General features: G+C 42.3%; 1 protein-coding gene across 1 annotated transcript in view; it reads left to right on the top strand.

The window, feature by feature from the left end:
• Positions 1-15,227, top strand: part of STMND1 (stathmin domain containing 1) — a 67,497-nt gene extending 52,270 nt beyond the window's left edge. The window contains exon 5 of the mRNA XM_033935165.1: positions 13,195-15,227. Within this exon, the coding sequence (XP_033791056.1) occupies positions 13,195-13,509 (315 nt within the window). The 3' untranslated portion in view covers positions 13,510-15,227. The remainder of the gene's footprint in view (positions 1-13,194) is intronic.
• Positions 15,228-17,189: the final 1,962 nt, after the last annotated feature.

The following is a 17,189-nucleotide window of genomic DNA, read 5'->3' as shown; positions in this document are numbered from 1 at the left end:
TGGGGTTAAAGGGGGCCTCTGGTGGCAGGAGGGAGTGGGCATCCTTCCTGCCTTTTTTTCAGGGGGGGAGTGGGGGTGGGCAATTGGTGGGAGATTGTGTGTGTGTAACACACACACACACAACATTTGTGCCATTAAAAAAAAAAAGCCCTAACAGCAGTGACAGGAGGCTGCTGCCACTGTCACTTATGTTAGGGCTCTTTGCATATGTCAATCGCTCACTGAGCCATTGATCAGTCGCATTTGCTTGTAAAATCATTTGCATGCTAACTTGATAGCTCATCAATTGCTGTTGGAGAATCGGCCAGAGAATCGTCCAACAGCGATCGAATCAGTATCTTTAGTGCATCTAGCCCAAAGATTTTACCAGTGGGACTAAGGAAGATGACTGCCTCATGCAGAGTTGATCCTTCTAAGCGCTGGGCACTGCCATCTCAGCCGGTAGTCAACATGGAGCTCTTATTATCCCAGCATTCTTTTTAGGGTGGAGAAGGAGCATGGGAGAAGCTAAGGGGGTAATTCTAAAATGGTCACCAAAATTTAGGTGCCAGGATACTATGTGCTAAGTGCAATTCAGTGCCATCTCAAGGGACTGTGGTTCCCTAAGCCAACTTTTGCATTGGTGCCCTCCCCTACAATCTGGTATCTCTCTCCTTGTCTCCCCCCCCATCTGTGATCCTGTATTCCCTCCCCCCTCCTCATCTCCCCTTTCTGCTGGACCAGATGAGGCACTGGCTTAGGGCTTTGATGAAAAAGGGTACTAAAATCCCAGTCTGGCATTTATCGCTCTAGAAGTTTGAAGGTAGATCAGACTGAGATTTTGCCCCCCTATATCACTAGCACCCTGGGCCAGGGTCTTATCTGGTCCATAGGTTGAGCCAGCCCTGCAACAATTGCACATGTAATTTCCATTATAGAATACTAGCATAAGTGGGCATTAGAGCACTAATATTTAGGCGTGGCAACTTATGCAGTGCCAATGGCTGGTATAACGATCATGACTAAATGTTGCAGTTGCACACATAACTGACAGTATTCATGAATATTAATGCATATGTGCTGGCCATTAGCCTATCCTGCACATACCCCTTCCATGTTTATACCCCTTTGCAATTACATACTATAGCTTTTGCATGCTAAGGGTCTGATTCTATAAATGGCTTCTAACTCCTAGGCGCTGTTTGACATGATTGTCAATCAACAACTAGGCACCTTTTATAGAATTGTGCCTTGCAGTGCCTAAGCAGTCTTCTAGTACAGTGTGTCTAGTGGTCCTGAATGCTAGGTTTATGCATCTGAACCCGCAAGTTGCTTGCAGAATTCTGTCAATTATCTATTGAATTTCACCTCCTTCCCAGGGAGCTGCTTCTGCCCTTTCAGGTTTTTTCTGCACGCAAGTTGATCAGAAGTGTTTCTACTCTGTTCTGCAGTTTTGTTTTGTTTTGCTTGTTATTATTTATTTATCAAGTTTCAAATATATCTCACAAGAGAAAACCTTGTTAAATGAAACACAGAGAAAGAATTAAATTTTAAAGAAACAAAGAAAATAAATATTTAGCCCTTCCTTATATCACAATTATGAAGGAATGGACAAACCATAATTGGAGACAATTAAAGTAAACTTAAAGAAAAAGCAATAGTGTGAGTAATCTATCTATCTGATAAGTAGCAGCATCAAAGATGTTAACTCACTCTGCCCACAATTACAATCAATCCACTACCCGGATCTATCAACCATGCACATCTTCAACCCACAAGAAGAAATAATAAATCACATTAATGTTATCTCATATAAAAGAAGACATCAACGAACCCTTAAAAAAGAATAAACAATTGCAAAAAAAAAAAAAAAAAAAGAATAAGGGAAGTAAAACCTACCAAAACCATTATCTCTACCAAACTTATCACATCCAGCATATCTCAATACTAAATCTGTCAGGAATAAGGCTTTCCTAATCAAAGATTGGATCATCAGCAAGCAAATAGCCTGCCTTTTTCTAACCGAAACATGGCTATTGTCTGAAGACGATCCAATAATAATCGATCTCCTACCAGATAATTTTAAAATCCTTACACTAAACCATGAGGGAAAAAAAGGAGGAGGATTAGCAATTATTTTTGAAGAATTTGAGTTCGAACTATTGGATTCCAAAGTGACCAACCAACTAGAAATTTTAGCCTGTAAAATCAGTAGCAATCAACTAGAAGACTCCCTATCTTGCATATTATTCTATGCCCCACCAAAAAGCTGGCCAAAAGCCAAAGAGATCTTCTATGAATTTGTCCTATACAATTCAATTGGTCCTTCCTATAATATCATTGCAGGAGATAAACATACACCTAGATGAAGAGGACAATACAGATACGAAAGAGTTTAAAAACTTTCTATCCCTACTTAACTACAACCTCCCTGTACCCACACAAACACATGAAAAATGCCATCATTTAGATGTGGTAGCCATGTCCACAAAGGAAATCCCAGACTCTGTCATCTCTCTACCTAAAGGCATCTGGTGTCACGAAATCTGGTCTGACCATTTTACCTATTATTTCAAGTTAATCTGGTCTCATTGAAAATCTAAAACACGTCCGATGATAAAAAAGAACATCACACAAGAGGTTATATTAATCCAGAAGAATACTGGTCACAATATGAACTGCAAACGGAGATAGATGAAGGAGTCGATTTCTGGGATCACTGGACGACAACCAGCATGTCCATTTTAGACAAAATCGCCCCTAAACGTAATAGCAAAAGCAATGCAAATAAATATAACAAATGGTTCGACACCGAACTCCTAAAAATGAAACAACAAGCTAGACGACTGGAAAGAATTTGGAAAAAAACAGGTGAATTGGCAGACCGTAACAAATGGAGAGCCAACATAAAAAGCTACAAACAACTAATAAAAGACAAACGTAAAGCATTCTACTCTACTAAAATCAACTTAGCTTACAATGGTTCACAAGGAATCAATACAAAAGAACTGTTCAACCGGATCACAAACTTATTCAACACCACTCGCTACACTCTACCCGTACACAACATTAAGTTACCCTCTGCGAATGTCTTAGTACTGCATTTCGATTAAAAAATCAAAAACCTAAGAAACAACTTTTCAACAAATGACCCCAGTGATCACCAAATAGCTAGCAAGCAAGGAAATGAAATACCAGCAGATATGATCTGGAGTTCCTTTCAAGACTTAGATTGGAATAATTATACCAAACTATATAACAAATATGCTAAGTCATATTGCGTTCTGGACTCATGCCCCCCCGGAAATTATGAAAATGGCGCCATTAGAATTTAAACTATCGCTGCTACACTACTTAGCTCATAACCTAAAAAATGGGAAGTTCCTCACTAACAACGGTCACATAATAATAACCCCAATCCTAAAAAATAGTAAAGAATCATCAGCTCTAGTAACCAACTACAGACCTGTAGCATCCATTCCATTTCTTGTAAAGATCATGGAGGGATTGGTGCACATCCAACTGATGGAATATCTTAACCAGTTCTCTCTCCTACATGAAACTCAATCTGATTTTAGACCTTTATTCAGTATGGAGACAGTAATTGCGGCTATCTTAGATAATTTGCGTCTATTGTTTAGCAAGGGCCTCAATGCTCTGATCATGCAATTAGACATGAGCTCTGCCTTTGATCTAGTCGACCATGGGAAAATGCTACAATGCTTAGACGCTATTGGTATTAGACATGATGTGTTGAACTGGTTTCGTGGCTTCCTTGTGTCCCGTACCTATCAGGTACAGTTCAATTATGATCTCTCCGATACCTGGAGCAATCCATCCGGTGTGCCGTAGGGGTCACCACTGTCCCCATTGCTCTTCAATGTCTACATGTCCTCACTGGGCGCGCAATTAACCAAGTTGGGGATAAAATTATTCAGTTACGCAGATGACTTTACGATCATCATCCCATTTGCTAACTCTATCTCGGAAACCATTCCCAAGGCATCAGAAGCTATAAATTTGATGGAGCAATGGATGACTGACTTCAAGCTCAAACTTAATTTTAAAAAAATGAAATTCTTCGTTGCTTCACCACATCCGCTTGACAACAAAAAACCATTACGCTTCAATAAACTTAGTTACCCTATTCAGTCTACTATGAAGATACTGGGTGTAACTCTGGATCAGTGCCTAACCATGAAACACCAGGTGGACTCCTTAATCAGGAAGGGTTTTTTCACTCTCTAGAAACTTAGATCCATCAAATCATATTTTGATACGTCAGCATTCAGAATCCTGGTACAATCCCTCGTACTAAGCCAACTTGTTTACTGTAACATCGCCTATTTAGCAATCTCCCAAAAGAATATGCGAAACATCTGGATAGACCCAAATTCTATGGCCCCCAAAAAGCTTTTGAGAATTTTTAAAATACAATCTTAAGATCATATTCAAATCCTGCTCAAATACAAACAATACTCAGTAGCTTCAGTTGTAGTTTGTTCCAAAAGAGCAGACACATTTTCAAAGTCAATCTGTGTATCTTTTCCATTTATTTTTTCAGGATAACTTTGAGAAATCTTTTTATTCAGTAGGTAATCGATCTTATTTATTGGAGGAATAGAATTAGGGAATCTTTAAATTCTCAATCAGATATATTTTGCAAAGGTCTATAGGCAATATTCCAGGAGTCAATGAGAAATTCAAAAGTCGGACATTTAGTCGTCGGTTGAAGTTTTCCATTTGTTCCAATTTTCTATGTATTTTAAGGTATTATCTTTAGTCATTGCTACCTTAAATTGCTGTAAATGCTGGATATCCTCCTGAGTTTGCTTGACACGGTCAATGAAATCTGTTTTTACAGAATCAACAGTTTTAGTTAAAACATCAAGTTTAGCACTTATATTTGTTACCTCTTCTGTTGACCACCACCGTACTCTCCAAACATTGAAGAAGTGACCAGATATCACTCAAAGAAGCCTCTGTCGGAGTGGTTGGGTTCCCAATCTCTTGCTTTGAATCTTCAGCTCCTCTGCTGCTACTGCTATGCCCTCGCTAGGAGACCCTGTAGCTCCACTTCCGGGATCATATGTCTCCTGCTCCAGAGCTCCGGCAGTGGCTGGACACGGAGGACTGATGGGTGCCATAGAGGAAAGAGATGTTTCAAACCCCAGGAAAGGAGAAGACTCTCCAAAGCTTCTCTTCAAAGCAGGGTCAACATCTCCAGATCCCGTAGAAGACAGTGTCACAAAGAACTGATCAATGGTTTGCTGTATGGAGATAGATGAAAGGGCTGGCAAAGGCACCTTTGCATAAGGGGAAAAAGGTAAGGAAAAAAACACTGCAAAATGCCAGCCATTCCTCGTGGCTCTCTCACACTGCCACAATCTTGACCATTCCCCCTGTTCTGCAGTTTTATTATTTTAGGGTATTTTTCTAAGTGTTCAGTTGGAGGTTCAGTGCCCACAGATTACCTCTTGTTTGGACTTTTGCCTGGAAGAAGACACAGACTTGCGCTATGGAAGTCTGCTGCTGGCAGGATCAGCCCTCGACATCTAGCTAGCTAGCCTGCTTCTGTATTTTTTTTAACTCAAGGGCCATCTCCTTCTTAGCTGCTCACATCCTGGATTTATCAGGAGATTGAGCACAGGATATCTGGCTCTGTTCCGGCTTGGCCGGGCTTAATAATGGGCTGGCTGTGTGGTCCTCTCCCCCTTTGTGGTGCAAGGTTTTCCAAGGATTGAGACTCAGTCCAACCTCGGTTCAACTGGCAGTCCGAAGAACAAGTTTGGTGATCCTGTGAGGCAGAGTTCTCCATTTTCCCAGCTGCATTCCTAAGCTGAAGCAGGCAGGCACATGACACAGAAAGTAAGGCTATTATAGCCTATGTAGAAAATGGGGGGGAGGGGGGCTTCTCCAAAAGAGAAATTTAAAGGTTTCTGCAGCCAGAGCCAAGGTCCCCCACCTTTAAAACCCCTTTCCCTGCAGTTTTTATGCTTCAGGGAAGTTCCTATGGGCCATTTGTGATGCGATTTTACTGACAGTGGCCATCTTGGATTTTAAAAAGCTTTATTTCTAAAGCCTCCATCTACATCAAAACCCCTCAATTTTACTTAAAATTGACAGGGATGGACCCCTCAGGACATCCTACCCCTATAACATGCCAGATTTGCGCTGGATGGCTGGCAGAGGAGTGTCCATGTCTACATGCAATGGAGCACGTGAGAGAAGGGTGGGAGCCTTAGGCTCAGCCTCCTCTGAGTCCTATGGGAGGGGCCTTAGGTGCCTGGGCCAATCAATGTCTTAGCCCCTCTCCAGTGCATCCCAGTATTCACCAGGAAGAAAAAGGCCCGCCATACTGTGGGGGCAGGCCTGCCAGCCGGAAGGAGTAAGTATCTCTCTGGCTGGCCTGCAAGAAAAAGGTATGGGGGGATCTGAGTGGGCTTGGGGAGTGTCATTGTGGTGGCATTTTTTCAGGGGGGGTTCTAGCAGGAGAGAGTGGGCATCTTCGGGGGGATGGGGGGTTTCCAGCAGGAGGGACTGGGCATCCCTCCTACCATTGATTTTTGGGAGGGGGGTGTTTCCAGCATGAGGGATTGGGCATCCTTCCTGCTGTTGATCTTTGGGGGGTGGGGGGTTTTCTGGCAGGAGGAACTGGGCATCCCTCCTGTTGGTGATCTTCAGGGGGTGGCAGTAGGAGGAATTAGGCACTCCTGCTGCAGAGATTTGGGAGAGGGGCTTTGGGGGTTCCGGTAGGAGGAACTGGGCATCGCTCCTGCCGGTTGACTTCACAGTTGGATAGGGTTCCTGCTGCAGCTGCTAAACTGATCATGGTAGGGAGATTCCCTTGCTGCGATTAGTTCAGCGGCTGCATCTTTTTGAAATGTTGGCCTACATTTCAGGCACCTATCATGGTCCTAAGGAGACACCTAGAGCTGCCTAAGGCTACTTCCAGGTGAAACCATGCCCATGCCTAGCCTTGGGCGAGCTTAAGTGGCCCTATGCGCCTCCCTAGGCTTGCAAAAGCACCTACAATCTAGGCAGCCTGGCTTGGGGTGTTTTTTGGGTTTTTTTTAAATGTGTATCCTGATTGACTGGTTAGACAACAGTAGGACGCCTACCACTGTCTACAATCGGGATGCCTTTTATAGAATTTGCCCCCCAGATGTCCACTAACTAATGTTCATCCATTAAATTATGTAATTCCTTGTTAACAGTTTCATTTTTTCCACTAGGTTTCCTATCTAATAAAGGGTCAGATACTGCACTTCCCCCCTCCATATTCACAGTTTCTGCACTCGCAATTTCGATTATTCACGGTTTTTCCATGAGCACAGTAACAGGAACTACTGGAAACTGGAAACCCAGGAAGCAAAGTCCTCGCTCCCATCTCCATGAACTATACCTCTCAGGGCTGCCCTGCGAGAGGACGTGCCTTCCCACGCAGAGTATGCCGCAACTCTCCGCCTGATCGACTGGACTTGCTTTGGAGGCAGGAGCGCAAGGCCGCGGCTGCTCTGTTGGGATTCCCGGGAGTGGGAGAGAAAATCCGTGGTGGGCTGCCTCCCCTCTCTGCGCTCCCATCCAGTTCCAGAGGCCGCGTAGGGACCAGCCAAAGCCAGTCCCTTGTGGGGTAGCTGCCGACATGCTAAATATGTGGAAAGTGCAGGAGCTGGTGGATAAAGCGTGAGTATGGCTTCCTCCGGCCAGGGAAGAGGTACCCCCTAGCTCCCCCCTGCCTACCATCGCCCCTCTCTCTCAGCTGCTGAGGAGTACCCATCATGGCGGCGGCCGGCCTCAATTTGAAGGAGGCCGCAGGCAGGGCAGGGAAGGCTGAAACACCATATAAGTTATTCGTGGCTTTTACGTATTCGCGGTTCAGTCCAGCCCCAATCACTGCAAACACGGAGGGAGAAGTATATACTGAAATCACCAGCAATTATTAGATTGTCAGATGCTTTAGATATGCCCTCAGTTCTTTAGTTGTCAAAGAATTCTTTACTATTAACAGAGGGAGCATACACATTTATGATTGACAGTATTTAATCTGATTGATATTGAAAGTTAAAATAATCCATCTGCCTTCAGTGTCAGTACTATAATTATCAACTAGCAAATTAGCTTTATTATTAATAAGTATCACAACACCCCTCTTTTTTTCAGTAGCACTGGAATAGTAGGTTTCTTTAACCCATTTATCAGACAATTTAATTTTATCTTTTTTTTTAATCTTTATATTTATTGAAATTTTTACATACTCCACAAGAACATTCTTGTACAAGTAAAACAGAAAGAAAAACAAATTAAAGATACTCATATTTACTACTACTAGGAACATAATCAATCTTCCTTAGACCATTAACTCAAATGGGGGAGAGGAACTGAATAAATTAAAGAGATACAATATTTAGCAATATATCAATAAATGAAAGGCTTAACAGCTATTAACCCCCTCTTTTCTTCCTGATCTTAAACATTCCCAGTAGCCAAACCTTTCAAGTCTAAAAAAGCACGTAACTGATCTGGTGTATAGTAGACATATTTAACTCCTTGAAAAATCAAACATTTGCATGGATATGCTAATAAGAATGTCCCTCCAAGGGTTAAAGTCTCTACTCTCATGGCTAGGAATAATTTTTTTCGCTCCTGCGTTCTTCTCATGACGTCGGGAAACATCCATACTTTCTTTCCTAGGAACACAAGTTGAGGTTTTCAAAAATACAATCGCATAATTTTATCTTTAACAATAAGGTGATTTTATTGTAGTAAGCATATACTATATCAGATTGGGTTTGTTTGATAATTCATAATCTTTTTCCTTTTAAGAGGATGATTGAGTCCATTCACATTCAGCAATATTAATTTAAGATGAGCCATCACGCAATACTGGAGAGGAAATAGTACACAGTATCCAGTGCAACATTACATTTAGAGGGGCATAATCAAAAGACAGGTCTAAGTCCCCTTTTGGCCTAAGTCCCTAGACGCAGAAAGTAGAAACATAGAAACATAGAAGCATAGAAGATGACGGCAGATAAGGGCCATAGCCCATCAGGTCTGCCCACTCTACTGACCCACCCCCAAGTCTACTATCCTAGGGATCCCTCTCCTGGTGACAGGTTCCCTTGGCTTAACCCTCTAAGGGATCCCACATGGGCATCCCATTTGCTCTTAAATTCTTGCACGCTGTTTGCCTCGATCACCTGCACTGGGAGCTCGTTCCAAGGATCAACCACTCTCTCGGTGAAGAAATATTTCCTGGTGTCGCCATGAAATTTCCTGCCCCTGAGTTTGAGCGGATGCCCTCTTGTGGCTGAGAGTCCTTTGAGAAAGAGTAGGCAGCAGGGAAATGTCCATTCTTTAAAAAAACATCCAAAATGAGGGTTGTTTTTTTTAATGGCCTACCTCTCTGTTGAGCAGTTTAATCACCCAGACCACCACTACATCTATCCTTAAAACACATTCCCATACAAAAAATCGTCCAAGTCCCAAACGCCCAAAGCAAGACTTTTGGGGCAAAGGAGGGGCCAGTCCTTCACCTAAAAGCAGGATTCTCTAACCAGCATCTGTCATAAACAAAGCTGGTTACAGAATCTTGGAATTGTTCCCCCCTCCCCGATTGCGGCATGAGAGATGCCCAATCTCTCCTGTTAACACAACCCCCTCCCCCAAACCCCCGCAATTACCGGCAGGAGGGAGCCCAAGCCCTACTGCCAGACAGAAAACCCTCCCTGCATTCCGAACCACTCATCGGCAGGAGGGAGCCCAAGCCCTCCTGCTAGACAACCTCCCCCCCCTGATTGGCCAGGCACTTAATGCTCTGCCCATAGGAGGGGCCTTAGGCACCTGGGCCAATCAGGCCCTATGCCCCTCCCCAGTGCATCGCACAATGAACCGGGAAGGGGCAGGCCCACCATTCAGAGGATGGCAGACCTGCCGGCCGGATGGAGGGAGGACCTGGCTAGCCGGCCATCAATTAACGTTAGTGGGGAGGGTCTGGAGGGCACAGTCTGAGTTCAGGGAGGAGATTGTCCAGCAGGAGGGCTTGGGCTTCCTCCTGCTGGTGAGCGGTTCGGGGTTTGGGGTTAAGAGAGGGTTTTCTATCCAGCAGTTGGGCTTGGGCTCCCTCCTGCTGGTAATCACTGGTTCGGGGTGCAGGGAGGGTTTTCTCTCTGACAGGAGGGCTTGGGCTCCCTGCTGCCGGTAATCATGGGGCTTCGGGGGGTTGTGTTGACAGGAGAGATTGGGCATCTCTCCTGCCAGGGAGGTTATGGGGGGGTTGCAGCAGGAGAGATTAGGCATCTCTCCTGCCTCGATTGTTATCAGTGCACGGGGGGACAGGTTGCCTGGGCTGCTGAGCTGATCGCAGTAGCCACGATCAGCTCAGCAGCCCAATTCAGAATGTATACCTGTTTTGACTTGGGCTAAGTCAAAACGTATAAGTTCTGTCTGGTAACCAGTCAAACTTTTTTGGCTATGGCTGCCAAACAACTATGTCTAGGTCAGCCCACCTCCTGCCCACCTCCTGACCTATCCACTCCTCCAAAAATGCCCCTTTTCACTCTAGCCATACAGATGCAGGGTAAATGCCTAAGCTAGTTTTAGATATGTCTAAAACCAGTTTTGAATATCGGTACTTGTACGAGCTGTCTTTTTGATCATCCAAGTACCAACTTAGGCCACTTTTTGTATGGGTTTTTTTTAATTATGAGCCCCATAATATACCACTAATATTATGAATATTTTGTGAAAGAAGAAACCCAACCCCCATTAGATCCTTAAAGGAAATGAAAACTCCCAAGGAGATTAAAAGAGAGAACACAATCAGTGAAGAGCATTGGCAGGAAGCAATGAGCAGCACATCTCACCTACCAACTCCTCCCGATATAAGAGACAACCAGATAAAAAGCGTAACAATAAACAATCAACGAATTATACATTCAGTATTAGAAATGCCCATTGGACATACACATTCTTTAAATCTGGAGTACGCAGCTCAAAATCAGCGTATAAGAGGCACATACGATCAGCACCTCAGGAGATTTGATCCCCACCAGCAGATTGTTGGTGATTGATAAAATCCTGGAGTTCAGCAGAATCAGTGAAAGACTGAGCTTTGTTGTGTAAAGTGACTTTAAAGTTATCAGGATAGAATTGTTTGGCTCCAAGTTGCTTGAGTTGGGGTTTGATCATATGAAATTGTGTTCGCAGTCTCGCTATCTCGGGAGCAAAACCCTAAACAATTATGATTTTATTTCCATTCCTCTGAAGAGGTGCAGGCCATTTAGCAAGATGTAGGATTTCCATAACTTGTTGGAAACGTAGAGCTTTAAATATGATGGGTCTAGGGCCATGCATGTTTTCAGGCCTGTGAGCAGGGATTCTGTATGCCCATTCTACTTCAAAAGGATGATTAAACAAAATGTTGAGTAATTTAGGGATGAGATCTTCAACAAACTCTGGTACGTTTTGACCCTCACTTCCTTTGAGGATTCCATTCTCAAATTATTTCTCCTGCTGCAGTTGTTAGTTTCCTCAATTTAAGTTTGCAATGTTCCCAGCATGTCTCAGTCATGGCGCCATCGAAAGGCCTCATCTTCAACACGAGATAAGTGATTTTCCTTTTGAGAGGTATGAGAGACATAGGATTGAATTTGGTTGGATAGATTTGTCTTTTCCATTTGAAGTGTGCTAATATTAGACATACTATCCTGTATCATTGATTTAATAGTGAGAGTTCCACAAGGATCAGCTCCAAAATGTCCTGGCTTTCAGGTGTTGATGTCATTTTTATCAGGGTAGGAACATCATGTTTCAGTCTTTTATCTGAGTTGCTCAAAGAGCAAAGGAAAATCATTTAAACTGTATATTGTTTGTTGGTAGACATTCAAGACTAGGGTTACTAGATTTTCTTGGCCTAAATGAGTATACCTAAGTCAAACTATGCCTAATATCTGCCCAGAATCTGCCCCTAACCACACCTACATGATGGTGTAGACGACTACCTCAAAGTAGTTGGGGTCTACTGAATTAGGTACCTATCAGCTAATTGGTTTTTTTTAATTGTTTTTAATGGTGCTCTCAATGTGGTTTTTAACACTGGCTGTAGTAGTAACAGCTCCAACACTTATGAGTGTCGGAGCTGTTACTGTCACGGCCAGTGATAAAAACCACACCACAGTTTTGTAAAAAAAAAAAAAAAGGGGGGGGGGGTAAGTTAGGTGCCTAGATCAGCTAGGCGCACTGCTCAAGGTGCCTAATTTTAGCCACCATTTATAGAATCTGGGCTTTATTGTCTAGGTAAGCCTAACTTTCACAATTTATTTGGGGGGAGGGGGGTTCTCTGCAAATATTTTCATTCATCTATCTTAGCCAGTTTATATACAGTATATCGCATGTTCTGCTTTGCTGTTTAAGATGAAAAGAATAATCACAATTCAAAATAATACTATAAAATGCTTCCTGAAATCAAGTTAATGCTGGATGAGTGGAGTTTTTTGATTGTTTAGAAATGCTTCAGAAAAATTAAACTATATATCATATCAGGGATGTTGTTTCTACTGTCATTTTCTAAACTGCTACTAATCAATAAGCATCTTGCTCCAATCAATCCTGCATATGTGGTAATACTACCACTTTGTGTAGAATTTTGGGTCACTGTCTTCTGTCATGTTTATTTTGTTCATATTCACCTGGTACAACTCTGTACTCATGCTGAATACCAGTTTCTATACTTCACTGTAAACTTAAATTCTAAAAGTGATCTATAAATAATTCTAATTAACCAAATAAATATGTGAAAAGTGCTCAGAGTCTTATCTCTTACATGCAAGTCACACTGAGATCATAGAGGGACCATCATGATACTTTTCTGTCCCTTATTTAACATGTTATATAACCATCTCTCTAATTCTTATATGACCCTCCCTCTAATGCTTACAAAATTGTCATATAACATGTTAAATAAGGGACAGAAAAGTGTCATGATGGTCCCTCTATGATCTCAGTGTGACTTGCATGTAAGAGATAAGACTCTGAGCACTTTTCACATATTTATTTGGTTAATTAGAATTATTTATAGATCACTTTTAGAATTTAAGTTTACAGTGAAGTATAGAAGCTGGTATTCAATATAATTTTTGCAATAGCACTACCAGCAATTTAGTGAGTTTTTACTCCTTTAATCTTATAGTTGTACAACTCTGTATTCAACAGGTCAAAGAGGAAGCCTTAAAGAAGAGACTGAGGAGCGAGAGACCTTTCCCAGCAAGCACCCTGCAGAGTATAGATGAGCTAAGAGGGGAGGAATGGTCCCTTGCAGAAGAAGGGCTAGAAGATGCAGCATCCACTCAGCCAATGACATCAGAAAGACCTCTGGAAGGAAGCAAAAGTGCCAAGGAAGCATTACAGGCTCATCAAGAAACAAGCAGCAACTTTGAGGACATTGATGAAATTGGTGCTCTAGAGTCAGACATAACCTACAACAGGCAGTATGACACAAGAAGTGACCTTATGGATGACATCTTCTAAAAAGAGTAAACATATCTTTGTTATCCCATACTTCATTTCCTTGGTCTGCACACCTACAGTGTTGCTGCAGTTCAAGCAACATTTACTATTCAATTAGCCAGGCATTCAAACTATAGGCATCTAAGCAGAATAGAGGAGTAGCCTGGTGATTAGAGAGCTTCAGGCAGATAGCCGGGAAGCCCAGTCCAAGTCCCGCTGCTGCCCCTTTTGATCTTGTGTAAGTCACTGAATCCTGCATTGCCTCTGAATAGAAACCTAAGGGTTGATATAAATATATTTAGCCAATGGTGCTCAGTGTTCTGTTATGCCCAGAAATTCAATGATATGCCATGGGTTCAGCTTTGAATTTCTGAATTTGCAGAACTGGTTAAGTGCAATATCCAGCACATCTGCATAGTTAGTTAAGACAGGACTGACTCTTATACGGTCCTATTTATACGGTGACTTTGGCTGGTTAAGTGCTAGATATTGGCACTTAACCGGTGAAGTGCTGACTTGCCCTCCCCTCTCCCCCACAAACACCTCCAAATAAGCCAGTTTTGAGTTTGGTGCTACCTGGACATTTTCAGCAGCACTAATCGATTAAGTGACACTGAAAATGACCATTTCTGGTCACTTAAATCACTTTGAATATGACCTCTTACATAGTGAGCCCTAAGGAGACAAGGAAATATCCACTGTACCTAAATGTAATGCACCATGAACTAAAACCAAATAAATAAGAACTGACCTCATATTTCCAATAGGGAGCAATCCAGATCACGCATTGCTGGCAGGATCCCAAAAAATTGCAAGGTTCCATTTTACTTGCCCCCAGGGATAAGTAGTGGAATTTCCAAGTTAATATAATAAATGTTTATGGACTTTTCATCCTGGAACTTGTCCAATCTTCTTTTACACCCAGCTATTCTATATTTTACTGCATCATCGGCCAGTGAATTTCAGCGCTTAATTTTGCACTGAGGTCCCGATTCTATATATGACACCTAAAAAATTAGCACTAATTAGCACAGCGCTAAGGCATGATTCTATAAAAGTTAGGTGCATTGTATAGAATCTCACTCACTGCTGCCTAAGCGGCCTTAGGCATCATTAGGCATCCTAACTTTGAGGCACGCTGTATTTATACCAGGGTTTTCTTGGCCTAAATGCCTGTGCCAAAGGCACCTAAGTCAAAAACTGGCACCTAACTTCAAAACACACTCATGATCCGCCCCTAACCAAATCCACTTTTAATTATGCACTTTGGACTAGGTGCCTCTCTTTTTAGAATTGCACTTTGCGAGTTGTGCGCCTAACTTTCAATTAAGTTCAATTAATGCCAATTATGAGGTGAGAAGTGCCAATTATTGGTGCCAATTAAGCCTATTAATCAATTAGGCATATAACTTTAGGTGGACTTTATAGAATTTGCCAGTGAGTGAAAAAATATTTTCCCCAATTTGTTTTTAATATACTCATTTCAATCTACATTTTGAAAGTGTAAATAACTGACTATGTTTAACAGTTCTACTCCACTCATTAATTTATAGATTTCTACCATATTTCCCTGCAGCCATCTATTCTCCAAGCTAAACAGTCTTAATCTCTTTAGCCTTTCCTCATGGGGAATCGTTCCATCTCCTTTATTATTTTAGTTGCCCTTCTCAGGACTTTTTCTGTCTGTAATATTTTTTGAGATGTGGTATTGTCAACTGATTAAATTATTTTGTTATGCACATAGGAGTCATAGTCTCCTGTAAAATCACCTCAAATCTCATTCCCACTTTCCACACATCCATAAGTGATACCTCTTGGGAATGCAGATTCCACCTCCACTGATGTCTCCAAGGGCACAGGAAATGAGATTTCCCTAAGAGGAGAACAAGAATACCTTCACCTAGGAAAGACCAACTACAATTTCTCTTTTCCACAGGAGTTGCACCATCACTCACAGAGGGAGTTTTAGAAAGCAAGGATGTCCACGGTGGGGAGAGAGGGGTCCTATTTGTGGAGGTCAAGGATGTCCTTCTTGAGAAGGCAACAGTCGAGCACTTCCATAAGTGCATCTAACACAGACACATGTTTATCTATAGGTCCTCTGGACACTGGTGTAGAGGTAGCACCCTGTTTTGATTTATCCATTCAGGAGGGTTAGAAAATCAACAAAAGTAATTATTGTACTCCATATTTCTAAGCACCATATTAAAACAATCCAGTCCTCAGACACTCCAAAAAGGCTCCATAGCCATATAGATTCTTGTTGGCTACACCCCTTTGGCCATGCACCTTCAGCTGTGCCTCACAGGGAAGCTCACACTTTAAGGGAGTTTTCCAGTGTGATCTGCAAATGTCCCTCCAGGTACCAGCCCACACGAGTAGAGACAGACAGATGGAATAGGTAACCACAAAGCATCATACTCTTTTGGCTTTCCTCATACTGCTGTCACTGGCCAGATACCTCTCTCCCAAACTACCACAGGCCCACAGCCAAAGAGCATGAAGAAAGCCATTAGTCTCTCAGTGACTTTATCCCTCAAACATCCTTCTTCTGCAGTCTAGCATCTCACTGCTCCCTATCTTCCCCCCTCCCCTATGATCAGCAATTCCCTCTCTCTCTTTCTTTTCACCCCTGGTAGTCCAGCATCTCTCTCAGAGTCCAGCATCCAATATCCCCCCTACCTCATGGCCCAGCATCTCCCCTTTCTCTTCTCCCATCCCTTGTCATAGTGCCAGTGCTATGGTGGACAAAATAACGGGAAGAAGCAGGCACGCTGTTAGCTAAACAAGGAAGTGTGGAGCTTCCTTATATGCGCTTGCTGAAGGTTGATGTACGCCTGTCCACTCCATGACAGGAAGCCTGTGTCAGATGCAGTATGCCTTCAGCATGTGCATATGTTGAGACATCACACTTCCTTTTTTTTTTAGTCTTTGTTTTTTTATTTAGAAAAGAGAACTTTTTTTTTAAACTTTTGATATATTTTATTGATAAAAACCACAAATTACAATACAAAATCAAGTCAAACTTCAAAATACACCCAAACAAAATATCACTTACAAGTAACCAGAGGGACATGTACAATACAAATGATGTACCATAATTCTTTAAAACATGGTGAAAACACCCAACCCCGACCCCCACTCCTCACCTCTCCCCATCCCTTCCCACCTAATACCCCCCTCCCTCCATCCCCAACTAAAGAGAACTTTTTTTACAGAAAAGTGTAATCATCAAAACTTGCATAACAAATATTCTTATCACAATTATGAAGAAAAAGCAAAAGTTCTAACATATAAAAACAGAGTTAAACCTAAGACAAAGTGTTAGATATGTCCTCTGTATCAATATAAGTAGATAAAGCAAACCATGTATCAGTGTTTTTTGGAATGTAGTAAGGATTTTATGGCTAAGTAAATTTCATATCTGTATGGTAAGCAAACCAAATTCCACTATTATATGTAATAGATTTTGGATAGGTCTTTCCAAGAGTTTAAGATCATTTTTAAAGCAATGAATAACAGATTTAGGATATGTTGGAGAAACCGCATTTTTCGCTCCATAAGATGCACTTTTTTCCACCCAAAAAAGTGGGTGGAAAAAAGGGTGCGTCCTATGGAGTGAATACCCAAATCCACCCCCCTCCCTTACCTTCCAGGACCGCCACCCGTCCCTCGCCCGCCGCTGCTGCTGGTTGCTCACT

The sequence above is a fragment of the Geotrypetes seraphini genome, chromosome 2, assembly GCF_902459505.1.
Source record: "Geotrypetes seraphini chromosome 2, aGeoSer1.1, whole genome shotgun sequence".
Classification (NCBI taxonomy): Eukaryota; Metazoa; Chordata; class Amphibia; order Gymnophiona; family Dermophiidae; genus Geotrypetes; species Geotrypetes seraphini.
The sequence above is the reverse complement of the archived record's forward strand: the minus strand, read 5'-3'. Positions and strand labels throughout refer to the sequence as shown.